Below are 24704 nucleotides of genomic sequence, written 5' to 3' on the forward strand. Positions count from 1 at the left end.
TCATTTATTTGTGGTTTTTTGATAATCTTTTTTCTGCCTTTTTTTGTCATTGCTCTTGGTGGTTTTTTAGTCTCTTTTTTGTCGCCTTTTTTCTACCCTTTTTTTCGATTCATTTTATGACCTTTTTGTTATGTCCCGTTTTGGGTTACGTTTTTCTGTCGCCCTTTTTTTCTCTGGGTTTTGTCATCATTACCTGCAACTTTTTTTTATTTTTTTTTTTTGAATTTTTTTGTCGCCCTATATATTTTGTCATCTTTTTGTCTGGTTATTATTCGCATTTTTTTGCTCTTTTTTGTCCTTTTAATTTATTTTTTCCCGTTTTTTTATGTTTTTGCTGCATTTTTGTGGCTTTTTTTAAGCCTTCTTTCTACCTTTTTCGCCTTTTTCTGATTTTTTGGTCGCTTATTTCGGTCTTCTTTGTCGCCCTTTTTTTGCCTTAGTGTTTATGTCGCCCTTTATTTTTTTCGACATTTGTATCACGTTCTTCTGTCGCCCCTTTATGTCGTTTTCTCTGGGGTCCTTTGTCATCTTTCCTTGTCGCTTTTTTATCCATTTCTTTTGTGGATTTTTCTGTCCTCTTATATTTTGAAATCTTTTTGGTCCCTTTTTTATAACCTCTTTTCATCATTTTTTGTGGACTTTTTGGCTTTTTTGCGCCCTTTGTAGTCCGCTTTTTTGCCTTGTTTTACGATGTTTTTTAGATCGCTTTTTCTGTGAGTTTTTGACATCTTTTCTTATCGCTTTTTTTATTGTATTTTATGTGTATTTCTTCTACTCCTACGTATTTTGTCAACTTTTTTGTGTTGTTATTTACCTGTTTTTTGTCACTCTTTTTTGGAAATTTTCTCGCCTTATTTATCAGTTTTTTATGGTTATTTCATAGCCTCATTTCTGTCACTTTTTTGCCTTAATTTTCCTCCTTTTGTACTAAATTTTTCTCGCTTTATCTGTTTTTTTTTGCCGCGTTTTTCATGACATTTTTTATGGCCATTTTTATCCTCAATCTTTTAGTGTCTTCTTTTGTGATGTTTTAGTCACTTTTTGGTCGCGTTATTTTATTGCCTTTTTTCGCGTTTTGTCCTTTTTTTATCGCCCTTTTTTACTGGGTTTTGTCCCCTTTTTTGTGGCCTTGACCTCGTCGTTTCTTTTTTTCAACAGTTTGCCTCCCTTTTTTATCATCTTTAACTTTTTTCCCCCTTATTTTATGACCTTTTTGTCGCGTTTTGTGTTGTTTTTCTGTCGCCCTTTTTTTTCTCTGGGTTTTTGTCATCTTTAGCTGCAACTTTTTTTATAATATTTTTTGTGGATTTTTTGTCACCCTATATATTTTGTCATCTTCTTTGTCCGATTATTATTTGCCTTTTTTGTCGCTCTTTTTCTACCTTTTTTTTTAATTGATTTTTCCCTTTTTCTGTTTTTCCCACATTTTTGTGGGATTTTTTAAGCCTTCTTTCTGCATTTTTTCGTCTTTTTTCTGTTTTTTTGTCGCTTAGTTCGGTCCTTTTTGTCGTCCTTTTTTTTGCTTTATTGTACATATGACCTTGTTTATCTGGCCCTTTATTTTTTTTCGACTTTTGTGTTACTTTTTTCTATCGCCTCATTTCGTCGTTTTCTCTCCGGGTTTTTCTTGTCGCTTTTTTATCGAATTGTTCTGTGGATGTTTATGTCCTCTTCCATTTTGATAATTGTTTGGTCCCTTTTTTAATCACCTTTTTTTCATCATCTGTGTGGACTTTTTTTAGGTTTTTTCGCCCTTTTTTAGCCTGCTTTTCTTCGTCTTTTTTTCTCGCCTCGTTTTGATCTTTTTTTAGATAGTTTTTTGCTGTGAGTTTTTGTCACCTCTTATCACTTTTTTTATCGTATTTTTTGTTCTCCTCTTATGTATTTTGACATCTTTCTTGTGTTGTTATTTAATTGTTTTTTTTGTCGCTCCTTTTAATTCTTTTTTGGGTTTTTTCTCGCCTTTTTTATGGTTATTTTTTCATTTTTTTCTCCTTTATTCAGCCATTTTCGTCGTCTTCTTTAGCTTAACTGATGACTTTTTTTGCCTTAATTTTCCTCCTTTTGTATTAAATTTTTCTCGCTTTTATCTGTTTTTTGTCGCTTTCTTCAAGACATTTTTTATGGCCATTTTTATCATCAATCTTTTAGTGTCTCCTTTTGTCATATTTTAGTCACTTTGTGTCGCGTTATTTTGCTGCTTGCTTTTTTTTCGTTTTTTGTATTTTTTTGTCGCCTCTTTTTTGAACACTTTTCCCCCCTTTTTCATCATCTTCTTTAACTTTTTTTTCACCTTATTTTATGACCTTTTTATGTCACGTTTTTTCTTGCAGACTTTTGTCTAATTTTTCTGAAACCCTTCTTTGTCGCTTTTTCTGTATTTTTGTCACTTTTGTTTTGTCATTGTTTTTTTTTCACATTTTTAACGCCTTCTTTGTCATCCTTTTTTTTGTGAAGTATTTATCCAATTTTTATTGCGTTTTTGGTCGTCACTTTTTAATACGGAAAATCTAAATATGTAAAAATATACTCTATCATCTACTAGTACTACTTCAAAAACCAGACAAAAAGGATCAATGAGATTCTCTTCAACTACTTCAAAAACCAGGCGCAAGGAGTCCTCGAGATTCTTTCAAACTACTTTAAAAACCAGACACAAGGTGTTCCCGAGATTCTCTCCAATTACTTCAATAACAAGCTAAATGTGGTCCCTGAGATACTTTTAAACTACTTCAAAAACCAGACACAAGAAGTCCCAGAGATTTTTTCAAACTACTTCAAAAACTTGACACAAGGAGTCTTTTTTATCGTTTTTTTAATGGTTATTTCATAGCCTCATTTCTGTCATTTTTTCGCCTTTATTCTGCCATTTTCATCGTTTTCTTTCGCTTACCTGATGACCTTTTTTGCCTTAATTTTCCTCCTTTTGTATTAAATTTTTCTCGCTTTATCTGTTTTTTTTTGTCGCTTTTTTCATGACATTTTTTATGGTCATTTTTATCCTCAATCTTTTAGTGTTTTCTTTTGTCATGTTTTAGTCACTTTTTTGTTGCGTTATTTTGCTGCTTTTTTTCGTTTTTTGTCCTCTTTTTGTCGCCTCTTTTTTGAACACTTTTCCCCCCTTTTTCATCATCTTCTTAAACTTTTTTTTCACCTTATTTTATGATTTTTTTATGTCAGGTTTTTTCTTGCAGACTTTTGTCTAATTTTTCTGAAACCCTTCTCTGTCGCTTTTTCTGTATTTTTGTCACTTTTGTTTTGTTATTTTTCACATTTTTGACGCCTTCTTTGTCATCCTTTTTTTTTGTGAAGTATTTATCCAATTTTTATTGCCTTTTTGGTCGTCACTTTTTAATACGGAAAATCTAAATATGTAAAAATATACTCTATCATCTACTAGTACTACTTCAAAAACCAGACAAAAAGGATCAATGAGATTCTCTTCAACTACTTCTAAAACCAGGCGCAAGGAGTCCTCGAGATTCTTTCAAACTACTTTAAAAACCAGACACAATGTGTTCCCGAGATTCTTTCCAATTACTTCAATAACAAGTTAAATGTGGTCCCTGAGATACTTTTAAACTACTTCAAAAACCAGACACAAGAAGTCCCAGAGATTTTTTCAAACTACTTCAAAAACTTGACACAAGAAGTCCTTTTTTATCGTTTTTTTTATGGTTATTTCATAGCCTCATTTCTGTCATTTTTTCGCCTTTACTCTGCCATTTTCATCGTTTTCTTTCGCTTACCTGATGACCTTTTTTGCCTTAATTTTCCTCCTTTTGTATTAAATTTTTCTCGCTTTATCTGTTTTTTTTTGTCGCTTTTTTCATGACATTTTTTATGGCCATTTTTATCCTCAATCTTTTAGTGTTTTCTTTTGTCATGTTTTAGTCACTTTTTTGTCGCGTTATTTTGCTGCTTTTTTTCGTTTTTTGTCCTCTTTTTGTCGCCTCTTTTTTGAACACTTGTTCCCCCTTTTTCATCATCTTCTTTTTTTTTCACCTTATTTTATGACCTTTTTATGTCACGTTTTTTCTTGCAGACTTTTGTCTAATTTTTCTGAAACCCTTCTTTGTCGCTTTTTCTGTATTTTTGTCACTTTTGTTTTGTCATTGTTTTTTTTTTACATTTTTGACGCCTTCTTTGTCATCCTTTTTTTTGTGAAGTATTTATCCAATTTTTATTGCGTTTTTGGTCGTCACTTTTTAATACGGAAAATCTAAATATGTAAAAATATACTCTATCATCCACTAGTACTACTTCAAAAACCAGACAAAAAGGATCAATGAGATTCTCTTCAACTACTTCTAAAACCAGGCGCAAGGAGTCCTCGAGATTCTTTCAAACTACTTTAAAAACCAGACACAAGGTGTTCCCGAGATTCTTTCCAATTACTTCAGTAACTAATTAAATGTGGTCCCTGAGATACTTTTAAACTACTTCAAAAACCAGACACAAGAAGTCCCAGAGATTTTTTCAAACTACTTCAAAAACTTGACACAAGGACACAAGGAGTCCTTTTTTATCGTTTCTTTATGGTTATTTCATAGCCTCATTTCTGTCATTTTTTCGCCTTTATTCTGCCATTTTCATCGTTTTCTTTCGCTTAACTGATGACCTTTTTTGCCTTAATTTTCCTCCTTTTGTATTAAATTTTTCTCGCTTTTATCTGTTTTTTGTCGCTTTCTTCAAGACATTTTTTATGACCATTTTTATCATCAATCTTTTAGTGTCTCCTTTTGTCATATTTTAGTCACTTTGTGTCGCGTTATTTTGCTGCTTGCTTTTTTTTCGTTTTTTGTATTTTTTTTGTCGCCTCTTTTTTGAACACTTTTCCCCCCTTTTTCATCATCTTCTTTAACTTTTTTTTCACCTTATTTTATGACCTTTTTATGTCACGTTTTTTCTTGCAGACTTTTGTCTAATTTTTCTGAAACCCTTCTTTGTCGCTTTTTCTGTATTTTTGTCACTTTTGTTTTGTCATTGTTTTTTTTTTCACATTTTTGACGCCTTCTTTGTCATCCTTTTTTTTGTGAAGTATTTATCCAATTTTTATTGCGTTTTTGGTCGTCACTTTGTAATACGGAAAATCTAAATATGTAAAAATATACGCTATCATCTACTAGTAATACTTCAAAAACCAGACAAAAAGGATCAATGAGATTCTCTTCAACTACTTCAAAAACCAGGCGCAAGGAGTCCTCGAGATTCTTTCAAACTACTTTAAAAACCAGACACAAGGTGTTCCCGAGATTCTTTCCAATTACTTCAGTAACAAGTTAAATGTGTTCCCTGAGATACTTTTAAACTACTTCAAAAACCAGACACAAGAAGTCCCAAAGATTCTTTCAAACTACTTCAAAAACCAAACACAAGGTATTCTTTCAAACTTCTTCAAAAACCAGACACAAAAGCCGCTCTAATTTTTTTTCATGCTGATTCAGCAGTCCCATCCGTCCCTGGTTACAACTAGTTATTATTAAAAATATAATTTTTTTGATTCAAGTCACCAATGTCTTGTTATCAGTGGAAACTTAATACCCCTTACGAAAACACAAAAGTATACGTACTTTGGACGTTTCTACCTATAAATACGGCTATTACAAACCGTAAAAGATAAGACGTCACAAAACCGTATAAAACCATATCAGACATTGGTATTTTTCGCGCTAGAATTTGCGTGTTTACTATTATTGTTTACTACACTATTTTTGTTATCGAAAATTAGCCTAATCTTGATACAAAACTAGATCGACAAATACGTTTTTTAGATAATATCAATCGTAAAAACAGAGTAGAACCTTTAAATTAAGGACAATGATTCAAAGTGTCCTTAATTAAAACCTCAACTCTCTTAATAATTCTTCAGAATTCACTGTTTTACTCCAACTCTACAAGTAATGACATGTTTTTTTTTTATAAAAAAAAAATCGTAGGCGTTTATTACCTCGTGGACGATTTAAATTCCACTGATAACAAAACGTTAAAATTAAAAAAAACCCGATGTGTCGCTATATTTATCCAACGAAAATAAAACTTTAGAACATTTGAAGTCCTCGCAACCGAAAAATAGAACTCCGTTTCTACTGACCAAAGGCACTAAATACCAGCCAAATAATAAAAAAACTGAAAAGAAGGTCACTCGTTGGCAGTTTAGGAGCGTTTATTTGCCAGAAGTTCTACTTGACTAACTTAGTAACAATGTTTACTGCTTCCTGCCTTTCAGATTTGTAAATAAACCCAGCTCTCTCGACTTTATTGAAATGTAAACATGATACTTACAAGAAAAAACATTTATACAAAAAATAATGCACAACTCGTGTCCAAGTTGTAGCAATCGAGCCACCACTGGATCAATGTGCCGCTCCCGTCACACACCACAATCACAGTTCCGTTTCGACGAGGCGGCAAAGTCACCGCTCACTTTGATACGACAAATCTCAATACGGGGTTGCTCGCATCCGAAAATACTCTGGCAGCCGCCACCCAAAACTTATTTTTATTCCGCGCAAACGCTACATTTTCCAGTTGTTTTGGCATCCCATGACCTACCCCAACCGCGGTCCTACCTTGGCACGCGAAACCTTCACCTCTCATCTCGCAACCAGTCGAAAATGAAGCTCACCTGTTAATATTGGCCGTCCTCGACGACGTCTGACTCGCAATAGTGATATGAACGTAAACTTTGGAATTGTTTTCGGCCAACCTGGCCAAGTCTTCTCCCTTCCACTTGTAGGTGAACACCGCACTGATGTTGCCTGAAAAAGAGAGCAACCGTGAGACATCGCGTGATTGAAGCTTTCGAAGCAATCGATGCGAAAGGTCATGCGACGGTACGAATTCATGTAAACACATTAAAAACGTCGATAATGATGCTAACGCTATTCGCACCTCGAGAATAAACACGAATTAGAATAATTAAGACGAGACCACTTTTTATAAGTTGACGTCAATACGCGACAGGTTTCATTAAACACGCATTATTCGGTTTAATGAAATTTCGCGGATTTGAAATTGGCGCCGGTGGACGGATTGTTCGCGCGCAAATCGCTCAGCGGCCAATCGCAAGCGCGACGCGGCACCACGTGACCACGCCTTTCAAAAATCCAGGTTCGGCCTTCTTCGCGTAAACTGTGACCGAATTGTTTGTGTACGACAGTGTAAATGTTTGTTTATTCGGCGCGGTTTCTCTCAATCCGCGACATAATTCGCGGTAATTAAGAGAAACGAATGTGTCATTGGAGTGTTGAAATTCTGACCTTTAATCACTTAATGAAAAATTTGTTTTTATCCTTTGTGGAGGACGAAGTCGCTGCCAAATTCGCGCTACTACTTCCGGATTAAGTTAGACGGAAGGTCGGTTATCGGTTTCGAGAAGACACATTTGGAGAAATAATGATAATTATTATCACTTTCCAGCGAATTTGTTAAAACTATAAACTTCAATTTTTTTACATTTCATGGATCAAAGAGTGCATTGATGGAATTACATGGCGTAGAAAAACACCAGATTAAGTGAGATTGTTTCACAGCTGCACTTTTATCGCAATATTAACAATAAAGAAACGTCAATATAATACGTTAAAGACGTAAAGTCGCTCTTATCAGCAAATACGGCTTATTCGGATTTAAATCCACTTATCCGGAAATCGTTAATCATAACAAAAAAATGCACCACTTGACCTATAGACGGGTCTACATCAACGCAACCCATGTAAATACAGTGTGGTGAAAAAGAAACGGCACTGGACGATATTGTTACCATTTGGAGTGACATATCGAGTCCTGGAATCACGTTTTCATTAATAAATGAAACGTTATCAAACCATCTACCAACTCCACTTACGAACCCTCTCAAAACACCTGAGATACAAGTCCGATACAGTCACCTACATAAAATACACACGATTCACGATATTATTTTTAAAAGCCACGAATTAAATTCCTGGGGAGATTAGCGCTCATTAGGTGTCGTAAATGCCACCATTTTCGATAAAACATACTACGGTTGTTAAAATTCCTGTGTAAAGTTGGTCGAAGGTTAAGTGCAACCCGATAAAGCCCGCTGATTTGAAAAAAATATTTTTTTGCGATTGCTGACAATGTCCATAAAGTAAAAACTGAAGAATCTTTCAATTTTTCTTTATTTTTTGATGCAGTTGTTCCACTTGCAGTTCTTCGAGTTTTCAAGTTTATTTTTTTCAGTTTTTCAATTTTCCAACTTGAATTTTTCAATGTATAGAATTTGCAATTTTTCGATTTGAGTTTCTCGAGTTTTTAATTTTTTTTTTATTTTCACTTTCAATTATTCGATTTTTTAACGTGCCGATTTTATAATTTTTTGTTTTCCAATTTTTCGTTTCTTCAGTTTTTCGATTTTGCAATTTTTCGATTTAAAATTCCTCGAGTTCTCAATTTTTTGATACTTTAATTTTTCATTTCACTCAGAACACCATAATCCTCAATTACTCAAAGCAAAATCCTCAAATACTTAGAACCTCATAATCCTCAAATCCCTAGAAAACACGAATTTCCTCAAATCCTCAAAACACTACAATCCGCAAATCCACAGAAAACCACAATCCTCGAATCCTCAGAACACCATAATCCCCAAGTCTTCAGAACACCATCATCTTCAAATCCTCAGAACATCATTAGCCTCAAATCCTCAGAACACCACAATCCTCAAATCCAAGGGAAACCACAATCCTCAAATCCTCAGAACACCCTAATCCTGAAATCCTCAGAATACCATAATCCTCAAATCCTCAGATTCTCAGAATCCCATAATTTTCAAATCCTCAGAACACCACAATCCTCAAAATCCTCAAAACATTACAATCCTCAAATCCACAGAAAACCACAATCCTCAAATCCTGAGAACACCCTAATCCTGAAATCCTCAGAATACCGTAATCCTCAGATCCTCAGATTTCCATAATTCTCAAATCCTCGGAAAACCACAATCCTCAAATTCTCAGAGCACCACAATCCTCAAATCCTCAGAACACCATACTCCTCAAATAAGCGGGCTGCTTATTTGAAAAAATTATAACTTTTTTGCGAGTGTTTTCTGATAATAATCTCTATAAAGTAAAAACTGAACAACTTTTCTTTATTTTGTGTTTTTTCATTTGCAGTTCCTCGAGTTTAAATTTTTGAGTTTTTTCATTTTCCAACTTTTGTTTTTGCAATTTTTCGTTTTGAATTCCTGGAGTTTTTAATTTTTTAATTTTTCGATTTGCAGTTTTTCGTTTCGGTTTTTTATTTTCATTTTTAATTATTTGATTTTTTAACGTGTTGATTTTATAATTTTGTGTTTTTTCAATTTTAACCTTTTCTATTTTTCATTTCTTCAGTTTTTCGATTTTGCAATTTTTCAGTTTAAAATTCCTGAAGTTTTCAGTTTTTAATTTCTCAATTATTCGACTCTTTAATTTTTCATTTCACTCAGAACACCATAATCCTCAAATCCTCTGAACAGTATAATCCTCAATTCCTCAGAACAAAATTCTCAAATCTTCAGAACACCATAATTCTAAAATCCTCAGAACACCATAATCTTCAGATTATCACAACACCATAATCCTCAAATCCTTAGAACTCCACAATCCTCAAACATTCAAAACACCACAATACTCAAATCCTCAAAGCACTGCAATCCTCAAATCCACAAAAAAACACAATCCTCAAATTCTCAGAACACTATAATCCTCAAATCCTCAGAACACCACAATCCTCAAATGCTTAGAACACCATAATTCTCAACTGGTCAGAACACCATAATTTTCAAATCCTCAGAACATCACAATCCTCAATTACTCAAAACACCATAATCCACAAATCCTTAGAACACCATAATTTTCAAATCATTAGAACACTACAATCCTCAAATCCTCATAAAGTAAAAAATTGAGTTAATTTTTGGTTTTTCAGTTTTTTCATTTTCCAACTTTTTAATTTTTCAATGTTTAAAATTTGCAATTTTTCGTTTTGAATTTCCCCAGATTTTAATCGTTAAGTTTTGAGTTTTTCGTTTCGGTTTTTTAAATTTTAATTTTTTCGACTTTTCGATTCTTCAATTTTTCGATTTAAAATTCCCCGAGTTTTTCAATTTTTAATTTCTCAATTTTTGAATTTATCATTTCACTCAGAACATCATAATCCTCAATTCCTCTGAACAAAATCCTCAAAACCTCAGAACACCACAAGCCTCAAATCCACAGGAAACTACAATCCTCAAATCCTCGGAACATCATAATCCTTAAATCCTCAGAACATCATAATTCTCAAATACTCAGAACATCATAATCCTCAAATCCACAGGAAACCACAATCCTCAAATCCTCAGAACACCACAATCCTCAAATCCACAGGGAACCACAATCCTCAAATCCTCAGAATACCACAATCTTCAAATCCATAGAAAACCATATTCCTCAAAACCTCAGAACACCACAATCTTCAAATCCACAGGAAACCACAATCCTCAAATCCTCGGAACACCATAATCTTCAAATCCTCAGATCATAATCCCCAAATCCTCAGACCATCATAATCCTCAAATCCCTAGAACACCACAATCCTCAAACACTCAGAACATCTTAATCCTCAAATGCTCGGAATACCATAATCCTTAAATCCTCAGAACACCACAATCCTCAAATTCCCAGGACACCATAATCCACAAATCTTCAGAACACCGTAATTTTCAAATCCTCACAGCACCATAATCCTCAAATCCTCAGAAGACCAAAACTCTCAAATTCTGAGAACACCACAATCCTCAGAACACGAAAATCTTCAAATCCTCAGAACACTCAACTGCTCTCAACTGCTCAGAACACCATTATCCTCAAATGCTCAGAACACCAGAAGCCTCAAGTCCTCGGAACACCATACTTCAAATTTCGATTTACAATTTTTCGTTCGGGATTTTTTTTATTTTAACAATTTTTCAACGCTTCAATGCTTCGATTTTATAATTTTTTTTTCCATTTTAAGTTTATTCAATTTTTCGATTTTTCATTTTTTTGTTTCTTCAGTTTTACGATATGCGCATCTCCTCAAATTTTCATTTTTAAATTCTTCAGTTTTTCGATTTTCTAACTTTTGGTTGTCTTTTCCTATTTTTCGATTTGCAATTTCACGAGTTTCCAATTTTTAAATTTTCACTTTTTACATTTTTCAATTTTTCGTTTCTTCAGTTTTTTGATTTGCGATTTTTTGTTCCCGTTTTCTATTTTTTTTTTAATTTTTCAATTTTTCAATGTTCTGATTTTCTAATTTTTGTTCTTTCAATGTGAAATTTTCCAGTTTTTGGAAGTTAGATTTGTAATTTCTTGGCTTTCAATTTTTCGACTTTCAAGATTTTTAATTTTTCGATTTTTCATTTGTAGATTTTTTGGTTTCTTGATTTTTGCTGTGCAATTTTTCTAGATTTCATTTTAAATATATCTAATAAGTAACAGTTAAGTATAATTTTAATAATTTTTCACTTCTTCAATTTCAAGATTTCTTTTCTCCATTTTTCCATTACTAGATTTTAAAACTTTTTCATCTATTCTATTTTTCAATTTTTAATTTTTCCAATTTTCGATCTTCAATTTTCCACTTTTTCGACTTTTTACACTTTTGACGATTCCATAATTTTTCGATTTTATAATTTTTTAGTTTTAAAAATTTTCGATTCAGTTCATTTTTTCTTCTTTCCAATTTTTGGATTCATTATTTTTTTCATTTTTTTAAGTTCCTCCAGTTTTGTTTTTCACAGTTTCGATTTTTCGTTTTTTCAGTGTTTCGATTTTTCGTTTTTTCAGGGTTTCGATTTTTCAATTTTCCCGATCCTTTAATTTTCCGATTTTTCAACTTTTTGACTAAAAATGGTTTTTGCAAAATTCTAAGATTAAAAAATCAAAACTAAATGAAAACTTTGAAAAATCTAAAAATTGGAAATCAAAAACTTGAAAATTTGAAAAATCAAAATACTGAAAACTAAAGAAATCGGGAGATCCAGGAATTGATAAATCAGAGAGGATCTGAAAAACTGAATATGTAAAAATTGTAAAATCCAAAAATAAACGAAATGAAAAATGAACAATTGTGAAATAATATCGAGAAAATGAAAATTGGAAAATCGAGAAAATGAAAAAATCAAGCTTGGAAAATTAAAAAAATTAAAGTTGCAAAAACGAAAAATTATGAGACAAAAACAAAACATTAAAAATGGAAGAATTGAAAAATTAAAGAAAATGAAAAACAAAAATTGTGATCTCAAAAAATTGGTCGAAGGTAAATAAAACCACACAAAGTAAATAAGTAAAAATACAAAATACAAAAATCTGCTTGATTCATTAATTTTTTTGACTCTCCCTATATAAAAGTAATTCTAAGAACTATGGGCACATTAATAAACAACAAGGGTACTTATAGGGGAGTTATAATATAGTTCACATTTCAGAGAGGACTGATTTGAAATTTTGAGGTGACGTCATCAATTTTTTGGGAGGAGATAAACGAATAAATTTTGATTAACGATTTACCATTTCAGAGGATTGGGTTTTGCAATTTCAAAGTTAAATTGCAAAACGTTATACAATTTTGATTTTTTTTTCCAAAAATCTGGATATGTAGAGATATTCCTAACATACATACAAAATTTGATAACAATCGGTTCAGTAGTTTCAAAGGTAAATTGCCTAACAAAAAGCAGACAGACAGACGAACGGAAAAAGGAGACCTATTTCTTCCTACTGTAGGGATCATGATTCGATTACAACTCTTCCTTAGCCTACGCGCGGGAAGTAAAAATCACCTAGTGACACTGAAATCAGGTTACGCCTCCAGCCGACCGCAGCCTAAACGTTCACTTAGTCATGTTTCTCATTTTTTCCATCAGCGGGTAATCCGAACTGACCGACTTCAGCGAAGCGTAAAATGACGGTGAAATAATTGCGAAAAGCGTCCGTTTTCATTAATTAGATAACGCGAAACAAAGCGAATTCAAACAAGTTTTTTTCTAGCTTAATTTGGTTAAGCAACGCGTGATTGTGTTCCCATCGGGGGCGGCCAGGCGTGAAATGCGCCATTATTCGGATGCAAGATGGCGCCGGCTACAGTTACACGCATTTGCTTTGCACTTACCGAACTGACGTTTGAGCAAATTTACACGCACTCGATAACTACTGGAAAAACAAACATTGCGTTAGATTTCTTCGATTCGGTGGTGTTGATATTCGAGCGCGGTTTCACTTGAGAGTGCGCTTCCGGACCGGGAGCGGAATGTCGCCCTTAAGTCGGCGCCAATTTTAAACCTTGAAAGCGAACTAATTAGTCGTTTTTTGCTCAAAGATTACTTAATTCCGAGCCAATTAAGCGCTGGTTTACAACCGCCGGAATTTTCCCTGCACGAGTGTTTCTAATGTCGATTTCCTCCAACAAATTTCCACGTCAGATTCCGTGTCCGATAAGGAAAATAGTCCTTTAACGCGAAAATAGAAAATCGATCTCGCCCGAAATAAGTCCGATCGCCGCCACCTTTGTCCGTAATTCGGTTTAGTGGTTTCTTATTAATTTTCCATCGGGTTTTGTGGGTATTGATATTCACGATAAGTGTGGTTGAAGATTCAAGGACATGGACATAATAAGGAAGGAGTTCCATACCAAAACGCGTTTGCTGGTGTCGAATGAGAAGTGATTCGTCACAAAGGAGTCGACGGAAATTTCCATTTTTGCGTTTTATCACCAGGACGACGAAGGATTTCGGTTGGTGTGTGTTTCTAAATGGTAGTTGAGATTCTGGCGACGTGGGAGGGCGCTGGTGATGTTGCGGTGTTGATAATGGGATGATAGGAATCGTAGGAAAATGAAAAATTGAGATAGAATGGGGCGACGTGAGCGAAATAATACATTTATGCGCTGCGGATAGGTCTCCCAGAATGGGTCAATGGGTCGCCGAGGTCTGATTAAAACAGTTACTCATTTAAATAGAATGGAAGTTCAAACGAAAGCAATTGGGACGGGATTCGGAGAAACTCGAGCGAATTTTTTTTAATGTAAAAAGCGAATTACGGGTGTTTGCGTTGCTGATGCATCAGATTGCAATTAAATGAGTGTGGTTTAATTGAAGTTGGCACTAGTCATACCGCAGCTGTTCGCATATGTAAGCGGCGAATAAAGGCGGCACAGTGCGGAGCCTTATCTCATTCCGCTAAATACATAAAACAAATTTTGACAATAATTGTAACTGAATGGGATATGTTGCTTTTGAAATATGTTTATTATTCAAACATTTAACGTTCTAGAGGTAAACTCTCGAGGACTATCCTCTCAACAATTTTAAATTATCATATTTATGTACATCTTTAATTTGATTAGATTCTATCTTTATTGTCTGTTAATCTATAAAAAAAATAAATAAAATAAAAACACTGCGTGATTAATACCATTAAAATTTTGATAACAATAATTCACACGTATTTTTTTCCTAAACTAAAACCACATATGTAAACAAAAATATAATATAATTTCCCAATAACGAACTGCAATTTTTAGAATTACAGGTTCGCTTTCTAATTTTTGAAAATTTTGAAAATCAAAAATGTGGATTTAAGATATTTTGAAAAAACAAAAATTTTTGACAACACCTAATTCGACCACCTTTAAAACTGTCAAAACTCATTAAAAAAAAAATTGCTATATTCAATACAGCACAAACTCCGAAGTTGCTTATTGTATATTTTTTTATAAAGTCGTGAACTCGTTTCTTTATTTTAAAAATTTTCGATAAAATAGGTGTTGAGAAAAAAAATTGATAACTTTTTTTTGTATAACAAGATCTTTATCTTCACTTTTGGAAAACAGCAGCGCAAGATATAGCCGAAAACTATTCTTTGAGCACAATTTTTACAAAAATAAAGCAAAATTCTACAACATTACAACTTTGTATTTTGTCAAAATTTTGAACACAGTTTCAAAACGAAATTTCGTCTCTACAAACGAAAATTTTACTTTTCATATTTTGTAACATCGAAAATTATATTTTTTTAAATCACAAATTTACTTTCTAATTTTTGAAAATTTCGAAAATCAAAAATGTGGATTTAAGATATTTTGAAAAAACGTAAAAATTGTATTAATCTGCTTCCAGTGTCAATTACTGACAACACCTAATTCGATCACCTTCAAAACTGTCAAAACTCATATTAAAAAAATAGCTGTATTCAATACAGCAAAAACTCCGAAGTTCCTTATTGTATATTTTTTTATATAGTCGTGAACTCGTTTTTTTAATTTTAGAAATTTTCGAAAATAGATATTGAGAAAAAAAATTGATAACTTTTTTCTATACAAAGATCTTTATCTTCACTTTTGGAAAACAGCAGCGCAAGATGTAGTCGAAAACTATTTTTTGAGACCAATTTTTACAAAAATAAAGCAAAATTCTACAATATTACAACTATGTATTTTGTCAAAATTTTGAACACAGTTTCAAAACGAAATTTCCTTTCTACAAACGCAAATTTTACTTTTCATAATCTGCAACATCGAAAATAGTATTTTTTTAAATTACAAATTTACTTTCTAATTTTTGAAAATTTTGATAATCAAAAATGTGGATTTAAGATATTTTAAAAAAACATAAAAATTGTATTAATCTGCTTCCAGTGTCAATTACTGACAACACCTAATTCGATCACCTTTAAAAGTGTCAAAACTCATATTAAAAAAAAAATAGCTATATTCAATACAGCACAAACTCCGAACTTCCTTATTGTATATTTTTTTTATAAAGTCGTGAACTCGTTTTTTTATTTTAGAAATTTTCGAAGATCGGTATTGAGAAAAAAAATGGATAACTTTTTTTGTATAAAAAGATCTTTATTTTCACTTTTGGAAAACAGCAACGCAAGATATAACCGAAAACTATTCTTTGAGCCGAATTTTTACAAAAATAAAGCAAAATTCTACAATATTACAACTATGTATTTTGTCAAAATTTTGAACACAGTTTCAAAACGAAATTTCCTTTCTACAAACGAAAATTTTACTTTTCATAATCTGGAACATCGAAAATAGTATTTTTTTAAATTACAAATTCACTTTCTAATTTTTGAAAATTTTGAAAATCAAAAATGTGGATTTAAGAGATTTTGAAAAAACATAAAAATTGTATTAATCTGCTTCCAGTGTCAATTTCTGACAACACCTAATTCGATCACCTTAAAACTGTCAAAGCTGATATTAAAAAAATAGCTATATTCAAAATACAGCAAAAACTCCGAAGTTTCTTATTGCATATTTTTTATATACCTAGTCGTGAACTCGTTTTTTCATTTTAGAAATTTTCGAAAATCGGTATTGAGAAAAAAAATTGATAACTTTTTTTTTATAAAAAGATCTTCATCTTCACTTTTGGAAAACAGCAGCGCAAGATATAGCCGAAAACTATTCTTTGAGCACAATTTTTACAAAAATAAAGCAAAATTCTACAATATTACAACTTTGTATTTTGTCAAAATTTTGAACACAGTTTCAAAACGAAATTTCCTTTCTTCAAACAAAAATTTTACTTTTCATAATGTGTAACATCAAAAATTGTATTTTTTAAATCACAAATTTACTTTCTAATTTTTTTAAATTTTGAAAATCAAAAATGTGGATTTAAGATAATTCGATCACCTTTAAAACTGTAAAAACTCATATCAAAAAAAAAATAGTTATATTCAATACAGCAAAAACTCCAAAGTTCCTTATTGTATATTTTTTTATAAAGTCGTGAATTCGTGTTTTTATTTTAGAAATTTTCGAAGATCGGTATTGAGAAAAAAAATTTATAACTTTTTTTGTATAAAAAGATCTTTATCTTCACTTCTGGAAAACAGCAGCGCAAGATAAAGCCGAAAACTATTCTTTGAGCCCAATTTTTACAAAAATAAAGCAAAATTCTACAATATTACAACTATGTGTTTTGTCAAAATTTTGAACACAATTTCAAAACGAAATTTCCTTTTTACAAACGAAAATTTTACATTTCATAATCTATAACATCGAAAATTGTTTTTTTTTTAATTACAAATTTACTTTCTAATTTTAGAAAATTTCGAAAATCAAAAATGTGGATTTAAGATATTTTGAAAAAACATAAAAATTGTATGAATCTGCTTCCAGTGTCAATTTCTGACAACACCTAATTCGATCACCTTTAAAACTGTCAAAACTCATATTAAAAAAAATAGCTATATTCAATATAGCACAAACTCCGAAGTTATTTATTGTATATTTTTTTTATATAGTCGTGAACTCGTTTTTTTATTTTAGAAATTTTTGAAAATCGGTATTGAGAAAAAAAATTGATAACTTTTTTTGTATAAAAAGATCTTTAGCTTCACTTTTGGAAAACAGCAGCGCAAGATATAGCCGAAAACTATTCTTTGAGCCCAATTTTTACAAAAATAAAGCAAAATTCTACAATATTACAACTTTGTATTTTGTCAAAATTTTGACCACAGTTTCAAAACGAAATTTCCTTTCTTCAAACGAAAATTTTACTTTTCATAATGTGTAATATCGAAAATTGTATTTTTTAAATCACAAATTTACTTTCTAATTTTTTTAAATTTTGAAAATCAAAAATGTGGATTTAAGATAATTCGATCACCTTTAAAACTGTAAAAACTCATCAAAAAAAAAATAGTTATATTCAATACAGCAAAAACTCCGAAGTTCCTTATTGTATATTTTTTTATAAAGTCGTGAATTCGTGTTTTTATTTTAGAAATTTTCGAAAATCGGTATTGAGAAAAAAAATTGATAACTTTTTTTTGTATAAAAAGATCTTTATCTTCACTTTTGGAAAACAGCAGCGCAAGATGTAGCCGAAAACTATTCTTTGAGCCCAATTTTTACAAAAATAAAGCAAAATTGTACAATATTACAACTATGTGTTTTGTCAAAATTTTGAACACAATTTTAAAACGAAATTTCCTTCTACAAACGAAAATTTTACTTTTCATAATCTGGAACATTGAAAATAGTATTTTTTTAAATTACAAATTCACTTTCTAATTTTTGAAAATTTTGAAAATCAAAAATGTGGATTTAAGAAATTTTGAAAAAACATAAAAATTGTATTAATCTGCTTCCACTGTCAATTTCTGACAACAGCTAATTCGATCACCTTTAAAACTGTCAAAACTCATATTAAAAAAAAATAGCTATATTCAATACAGCAAAAACTTCGAAGTTCCGTATTGTATATTTTTTTATAGTCGTGAACTCGTTTCTTTATTTTAAAAATTTTCGATAAAATAGGTATTGAGAAAAAAATTGATAACTTTTTTTTTATAAAAAGATCTTTATCTTCACTTTTGGAAAACAGCAGCGCAAGATGTAATCGAAAACTATTCTTTGAGCCCAATTTTTACAAAAATAAAGCAAAATTGTACAATATTACAACTATGTGTTTTGTCAAAATTTTGAACACAATTTCAAAACGAAATTTCCTTTCTACAAACGAAAATTTTACTTTTCATAATCTGGAACATCGAAAATAGTATCTTATTAAATTACTAATTTACTTTCTAATTTTTGAAAATTTTGAAAATCAAAAATGTGAGTTTCAGGTATTTTCTAAAAACAAAAATTGTAGATACATTAGTTGTCAAACTGTCAAAAGTTATATTGTAAAATATATATATGTACTACCAAAAAATCTTGCAGCTTTTTACTCTACTTTTTTTTAATAATCGTGAAGTCGTTTTTTTTATTGTCATTTAATTCACATTGTTTGACAAAAAAAATTAAAATGACCCTCAAAACTCGATTTATTTGTGGTGTTGGTGGATCTTAATAAATACAAACATATTGATATTAAACATTCTGCAACTATACTTCGTTCCAAATCAATATGGATAAAGCCAATAAAAAATAACAATAAAATAATTCATGCCCATTATCCTGTACATAATAATTCTAAGGCCATAGAATCCCACAATACACGAACTACCGTCTGAATTATTCAGCGTTTAAAATCGGCAGGAAGTCACACGCGTCTGAACCGAACTATAGCTACTTATTACAAAAACAATATTTGATTTAACAAACTCCTCATGACAGCGTAATAACACCTCCATATTTACACTGTAAAATCCACAAAGCGCGCTTCCCAAGCCCCAAAACCACAATTCCGCTTATTTCCCAAGTACTCTCATTGTTTCGTTATCTCAACGACTCTCTTGACCTTTCCCGCAAATTCCCTATCATAAACCACAATAAATTACTAATAATAACTCATCGATGCAATCAAGAAGTGTCTGAAATGTCATCAAACGATAAAAATACAACAATAACTCTTTTATTTCGCAACTCCACCAACGACTTCCGTCCACACAGGTAAACAACACACCACGAAATTTTAATCGAGGTCGGTCATCCAATACACAAGGAAGTCTTGCGAATTATTTGACTTGTATTAGTAGTGTTTGCGGAGCCCGATTGCTCGCGCCGCCTCTGCACAAACAGATGACTGCCGGAGTCATTCACCTTCCGTGTCACAATATAAAAATAGTATTTTGCCAAAAAAACTAATTTCGGTGCGTCGACCTCGATAAAGTGCCCCAATCTCGGTAATTGTAACCATAACAAGCCGACTTTCGTGTGACAGCTGGGTGATTGACAGTAGGCGCAGTGGCGTATCACGCGATAATTACACCGGGCGTCAATTCGACAACGGTAAAAATACCTGTCGCAACAATCCATATTTCGTACTTGTTTGTTTGATTTAACTCGGAATTATTTATAAGAACTTATGCATTATTCATCGCTCGTTTTAAATCCGGCGATAAGTAATGCTTTGTGGTCCTGCGACTGCAGGGCCATCGATCGCCCGTTTTGCCCTGAGTCACTGAACTGTCAATTAAACGACATTTAAGCGGACGAAAATAAAGCAAGGTGACGCGGTATTCAAAAGAGGTGGAGATGGGAGAAGGAAAACGGGTAAATCGCCATGAAAAATTTTCACTTTGGCTGGCGGATATGAGGCAGAACACGCACCGGAGAAACGAAGGTCGCCAATTCTCGTTTCAATAAACAATAAGAAACCGGTAGGCATGTGCTTTGTGATTGAGATAAGGTTGTGCGTTCAAATTGTGTTACAAAACCATTAGCAGTTTTCAAGGGTGACGACGGATAAAAATATCGACGGGTGTAAAACCGGCTCGGAGCAGGAAGCGCGTAGATGGCGCTGGCGAAAAAGTAGGGTTAAGGTTAGAAATGTCGTGGGTATTTTTGGGGATGTTGTAGGCACCGTTCTATTCTTGCCAGTATTTGTCCTGCGTATTTATCTAGTTAACGCTGTCTTATCAATTTATTTTTACGAATCGACTATGCATATTTACACTATATTATCAACACCCCACAAAAAAGTCATTGTAAAAGTACCAGAGAAAAATCTAAGAATTTTAATTACAGTCATTAAACTACTTTCATTTCCACATTATACACACATTTGAATATTTTTTTCATTCTCATTAATTTTATGACAATTAGTGTGGCGTTATCTGTACAAAGATCATGGTCAATCTATTTTAACTATTTTTAAATCATTGTCAGACTATCAATTGCAAGATTGTGGGATAAAATATGCATCCACGACTGGCCGAACAAGGAAACGGTTTTTTAATATCAGGCGAAACTTAGACTTGAAAACAACAAAAATGACCTTGACGATGAACTGTTTGAGCTCGTTGTTAATTAGCACAGTGATTATTAAATCAATTAGGCAAATATGTGCCAATCAGATTGCAGACAAAATAATTCGTGTTTTGTACTGTAACGCAGACTTTGCATATTTTGTTTAGAATACATGAGCAAACCAATAATAAATAGACCCGTCGCAATATAACTTTCAAATAAATTTATAGTTATATTCTCAAAATATGGCTAACTTTTCACCACGATCAGTCCAGTAGTTTTCGTCCATTTTAACAAAAACTTCAACTTGCTTGTGTAGATTTTGGTTTTACTTCGCGAGCGTAAACTAAAGTTGGATTTTCATAGAACGCATCCGAATGTCTACTTTCATGTTTTCTCCGAGTCGATTTTGATTCCACAGATAATCGCCAAAACTACCAGACCGAAATTTGTAAATCATTCCCACCAGTACTTTGATAACATCACCTTAAAACTTTACCTGGTAAACAATATTTAAATTATATGCAAAACATACTGCTGTACTTCTGGTTTATGAATCCGCTTTGACTTTTTGTCCTAGGCTTCCACATTTTCGCAAAAAAAACGACATTTTCTACTAAACTAAGACCATTCAAGAAGTATCATGTAGGAGGAATATTTTTTTAAACTGAATTTGTTTGCTTGAAGATAATTCAGGGCCGAGAGAAGTTCCGTCTAATAACATGAAACTAATTTTTTACCAAAAATAATCCAGTGCATTCAAAGATTTTCTTTGTAGGAAAATCTCTGCCTGCCGTATTTGTGGTTTATGAATCCGTCTTGACTCTACCTACGCTTCCACATTTTTTTCTAATATACGAGGACTAGTAAAGAAGCGGTCGATCGCAAAAATTGCGGGTTCCATCCCGTTATGGGTCACTTTTTTGACGTTGTAAAGACAAGACTGATTTTGGCAAATAATAAACCCTTTAAAAAAATAGAGGGCGGGTGGGCGGGACTTGTACTTGCTAAGACACGACTGACTTTGGCAGACGATATACTCTCTAAGAAGATATAGGGTGGGTGGGCGGGGCTAGTTCTTCCTAAGATACAACTGATTTTGGCAAATGACATACCCTATAAGAAAAGAGAGGGTTGGTGGGTGGGGCTAATACCTGCTCAGATAAGAGTAATTTTGGCAAATGAGGTACCTTCTAAGAAAAGAGAGGGTGGGTGGGCGGGGCTTGTTTTTGCTAAGATAAGACTTATTTTGGCAAATTATATACTCTGTAAAATAATATAGGGTGGGTAGGCGGGGCTAGTACTTCCTAAGATCAACTGATTTTGGCAAATGATAAGAAAATAAAGGGTGGGTGGGTGGGGCTAAAACTTGTAAAGATAAGACGGACTTTGGCAAATGATATTCCCGGTCTCTATTTTCTTAGAAGGTATTTCATTTGCCAAAATCAGTCTTATCCTAACAGGTACTACTAGCCCCGCCCACCACACTTGCTACGACAAGACTGAACGCGTTTTTTTATATTAGAAATTTTCGAAGATCGGTATTAAGAAAAAAATTGATAACTTTTTTTTGTATAAAAAGATCTTTATCTTCACTTTTGGAAAACTGCAGCACAAGATGTAGCCGAAAACTATTCTGTGAGCCCAATTTTTACAAAAATAAAGCAAAATTCTACAATATTACAACTATGTATTTTGTCAAAATTTTGAACACAGTTTCAACACGAAATTTCCTTTCTACAAACGAAAATTTTACTTTTCATAATCTGGAACATCGAAAGTTGTATTTTTTTAAATTACAAATTTACTTTCTAATTTTTGAAAAACATAAAAATTGTATTAATGTGCTTCCAATGTCAATTTCTGACAACACCTAATTCGATCACATTTAAAACTGTCAAAACTCATATTAAAAAAAATAGCTATATTCAATACAGCAAAAACTCCGAAGTTCCTTATTGTATATTTTTTTATATAGTCGTGAACTCGTTTTATTATTTTAGAAATTTTCGAAAATAGGTATTGAGAAAAAAAATTGATAACTTTTTTTTATGAAAACATCTTTATCTTCACTTTTGGAAAACAGCAGCGCAAGATGTAGCCGAAAACTATTCTGTGAGCTAAATTTTTACAAAAATAAAGCAAAATTCTACAATACTACAACTACGTATTTTGTCAAAATTTTGAACACAGTTTCAACACGAAATTTCCTTTCTACAAACGAAAATTTTACTTTTCATAATCTGGAACATCGAAAGTTGTATTTTTTTAAATTACAAATTTACTTTCTAATTTTTGAAAAACATAAAAATTGTATTAATGTGCTTCCAATGTCAATTTCTGACAACACCTAATTCGATCACATTTAAAACTGTCAAAACTCATATTAAAAAAAAAAACTATATTCAATACAGCAAAAACTCCGAAGTTCCTTATTGTATATTTTTTTATATAGTCGTGAACTCGTTTTATTATTTTAGAAATTTTCGAAAATAGGTATTGAGGAAAAAAATTGATAACTTTTTTTTGCATAAAAAGATCTTTATCTTCACTTTTGGAAAACAGCAGCGCAAGATGTAGCCGAAAACTATTCTGTGAGCCCAATTTTTACAAAAATAAAGCAAAATTCTTCAATATTACAACTACGTATTTTGTCAAAATTTTGAACACAGTTTCAACACGAAATTTCCTTTCAACAAACGAAAATTTTACTTTTCATAATCTGGAACATCGAAAGTTGTATTTTTTTAAATTACAAATTTACTTTCTAATTTTTGAAAAACATAAAAATTGTATTAATGTGCTTCCAATGTCAATTTCTGACAACACCTAATTCGATCACATTTAAAACTGTCAAAACTCATATTAAAAAAAATAGCTATATTCAACACAGCAAAAACTCCGAAGTTCCTTATTGTATATTTTTTTATATAGTCGTGAACTCGTCTTATTATTTTAGAAATTTTCGAAAATAGGTATTGAGAAAAAAAATTGATAACTTTTTTTTATAAAAACATCTTTATCTTCACTTTTGGAAAACAGCAGCGCAAGATGTAGCCGAAAATTATTCTGTGAGCCCAATTTTTACAAAAATAAAGCAAAATTCTACAATATTACAACTACGTATTTTGTCAAAATTTTGAACACAGTTTCAACACGAAATTTCCTTTCTACAAACGAAAATTTTACTTTTCATAATCTGGAACATCGAAAGTTGTATTTTTTTAAATTACAAATTTACTTTCTAATTTTTGAAAATTTCGAAAATCAAAAATGTGGGTTTAAGATATTTTGAAAAACATAAAAATTGTATCAATCTGCTTCCAGTGCCAATTTCTGACAACACCTAATTCGAACACACTTAAAACTGTCAAAACTCATATTAAAAAAAAATAGCTATATTCAATACAGCAAAAACTCCGAAGTTCCTTATTGTAAATTTTTTTATATAGTCGTGAACTCGTTTTATTATTTTAGAAATTTTCGAAAATAGGTATTGAGAAAAAAAATTGATAACTTTTTTTGATAAAAAGATCTTTATCTTCACTTTTGGAAAACAGCAGCACAAGATGTAGCCGAAAACTATTCTGTGAGCCCAATTTTTACAAAAATAAAGCAAAATTCTACAATACAACTATGTATTTTGTCAAAATTTTGAACACAGTTTCAAAACGAAATTTCCTTTCTACAAACGAAAATTTTACTTTTCATAATCTGGAACATCGAAAGTTGTATTTTTTTAAATTACAAATTTACTTTCTAATTTTTGAAAAACATAAAAATTGTATTAATGTGCTTCCAATGTCAATTTCTGACAACACCTAATTCGATCACATTTAAAACTGTCAAAACTCATATTAAAAAAAATAGCTATATTCAACACAGCAAAAACTCCGAAGTTCCTTATTGTATATTTTTTTATATAGTCGTGAACCCGTCTTATTATTTTAGAAATTTTCGAAAATAGGTATTGAGAAAAAAAATTGATAACTTTTTTTGACAAAAACATC

At 31.7% G+C, this 24704-nt stretch overlaps 1 protein-coding gene across 1 annotated transcript in view; it reads right to left on the reverse strand.

The window, feature by feature from the left end:
* The window catches only part of LOC135140823 (E3 ubiquitin-protein ligase goliath-like), a 77261-nt gene that overhangs the window by 28330 nt on the left and 24227 nt on the right, over positions 1-24704 (reverse strand). Inside the window, exon 3 of the mRNA XM_064071520.1 lies at positions 6629-6761. Coding sequence (XP_063927590.1) covers positions 6629-6761 — 133 coding nt within the window. The remainder of the gene's footprint in view (positions 1-6628; positions 6762-24704) is intronic.

This window comes from Zophobas morio, unplaced genomic scaffold (assembly GCF_036711695.1).
Source record: "Zophobas morio isolate AGI-343-1 ecotype UQ-CSIRO unplaced genomic scaffold, CSIRO_AGI_Zmor_V1 ptg000041l, whole genome shotgun sequence".
Classification (NCBI taxonomy): Eukaryota; Metazoa; Arthropoda; class Insecta; order Coleoptera; family Tenebrionidae; genus Zophobas; species Zophobas morio.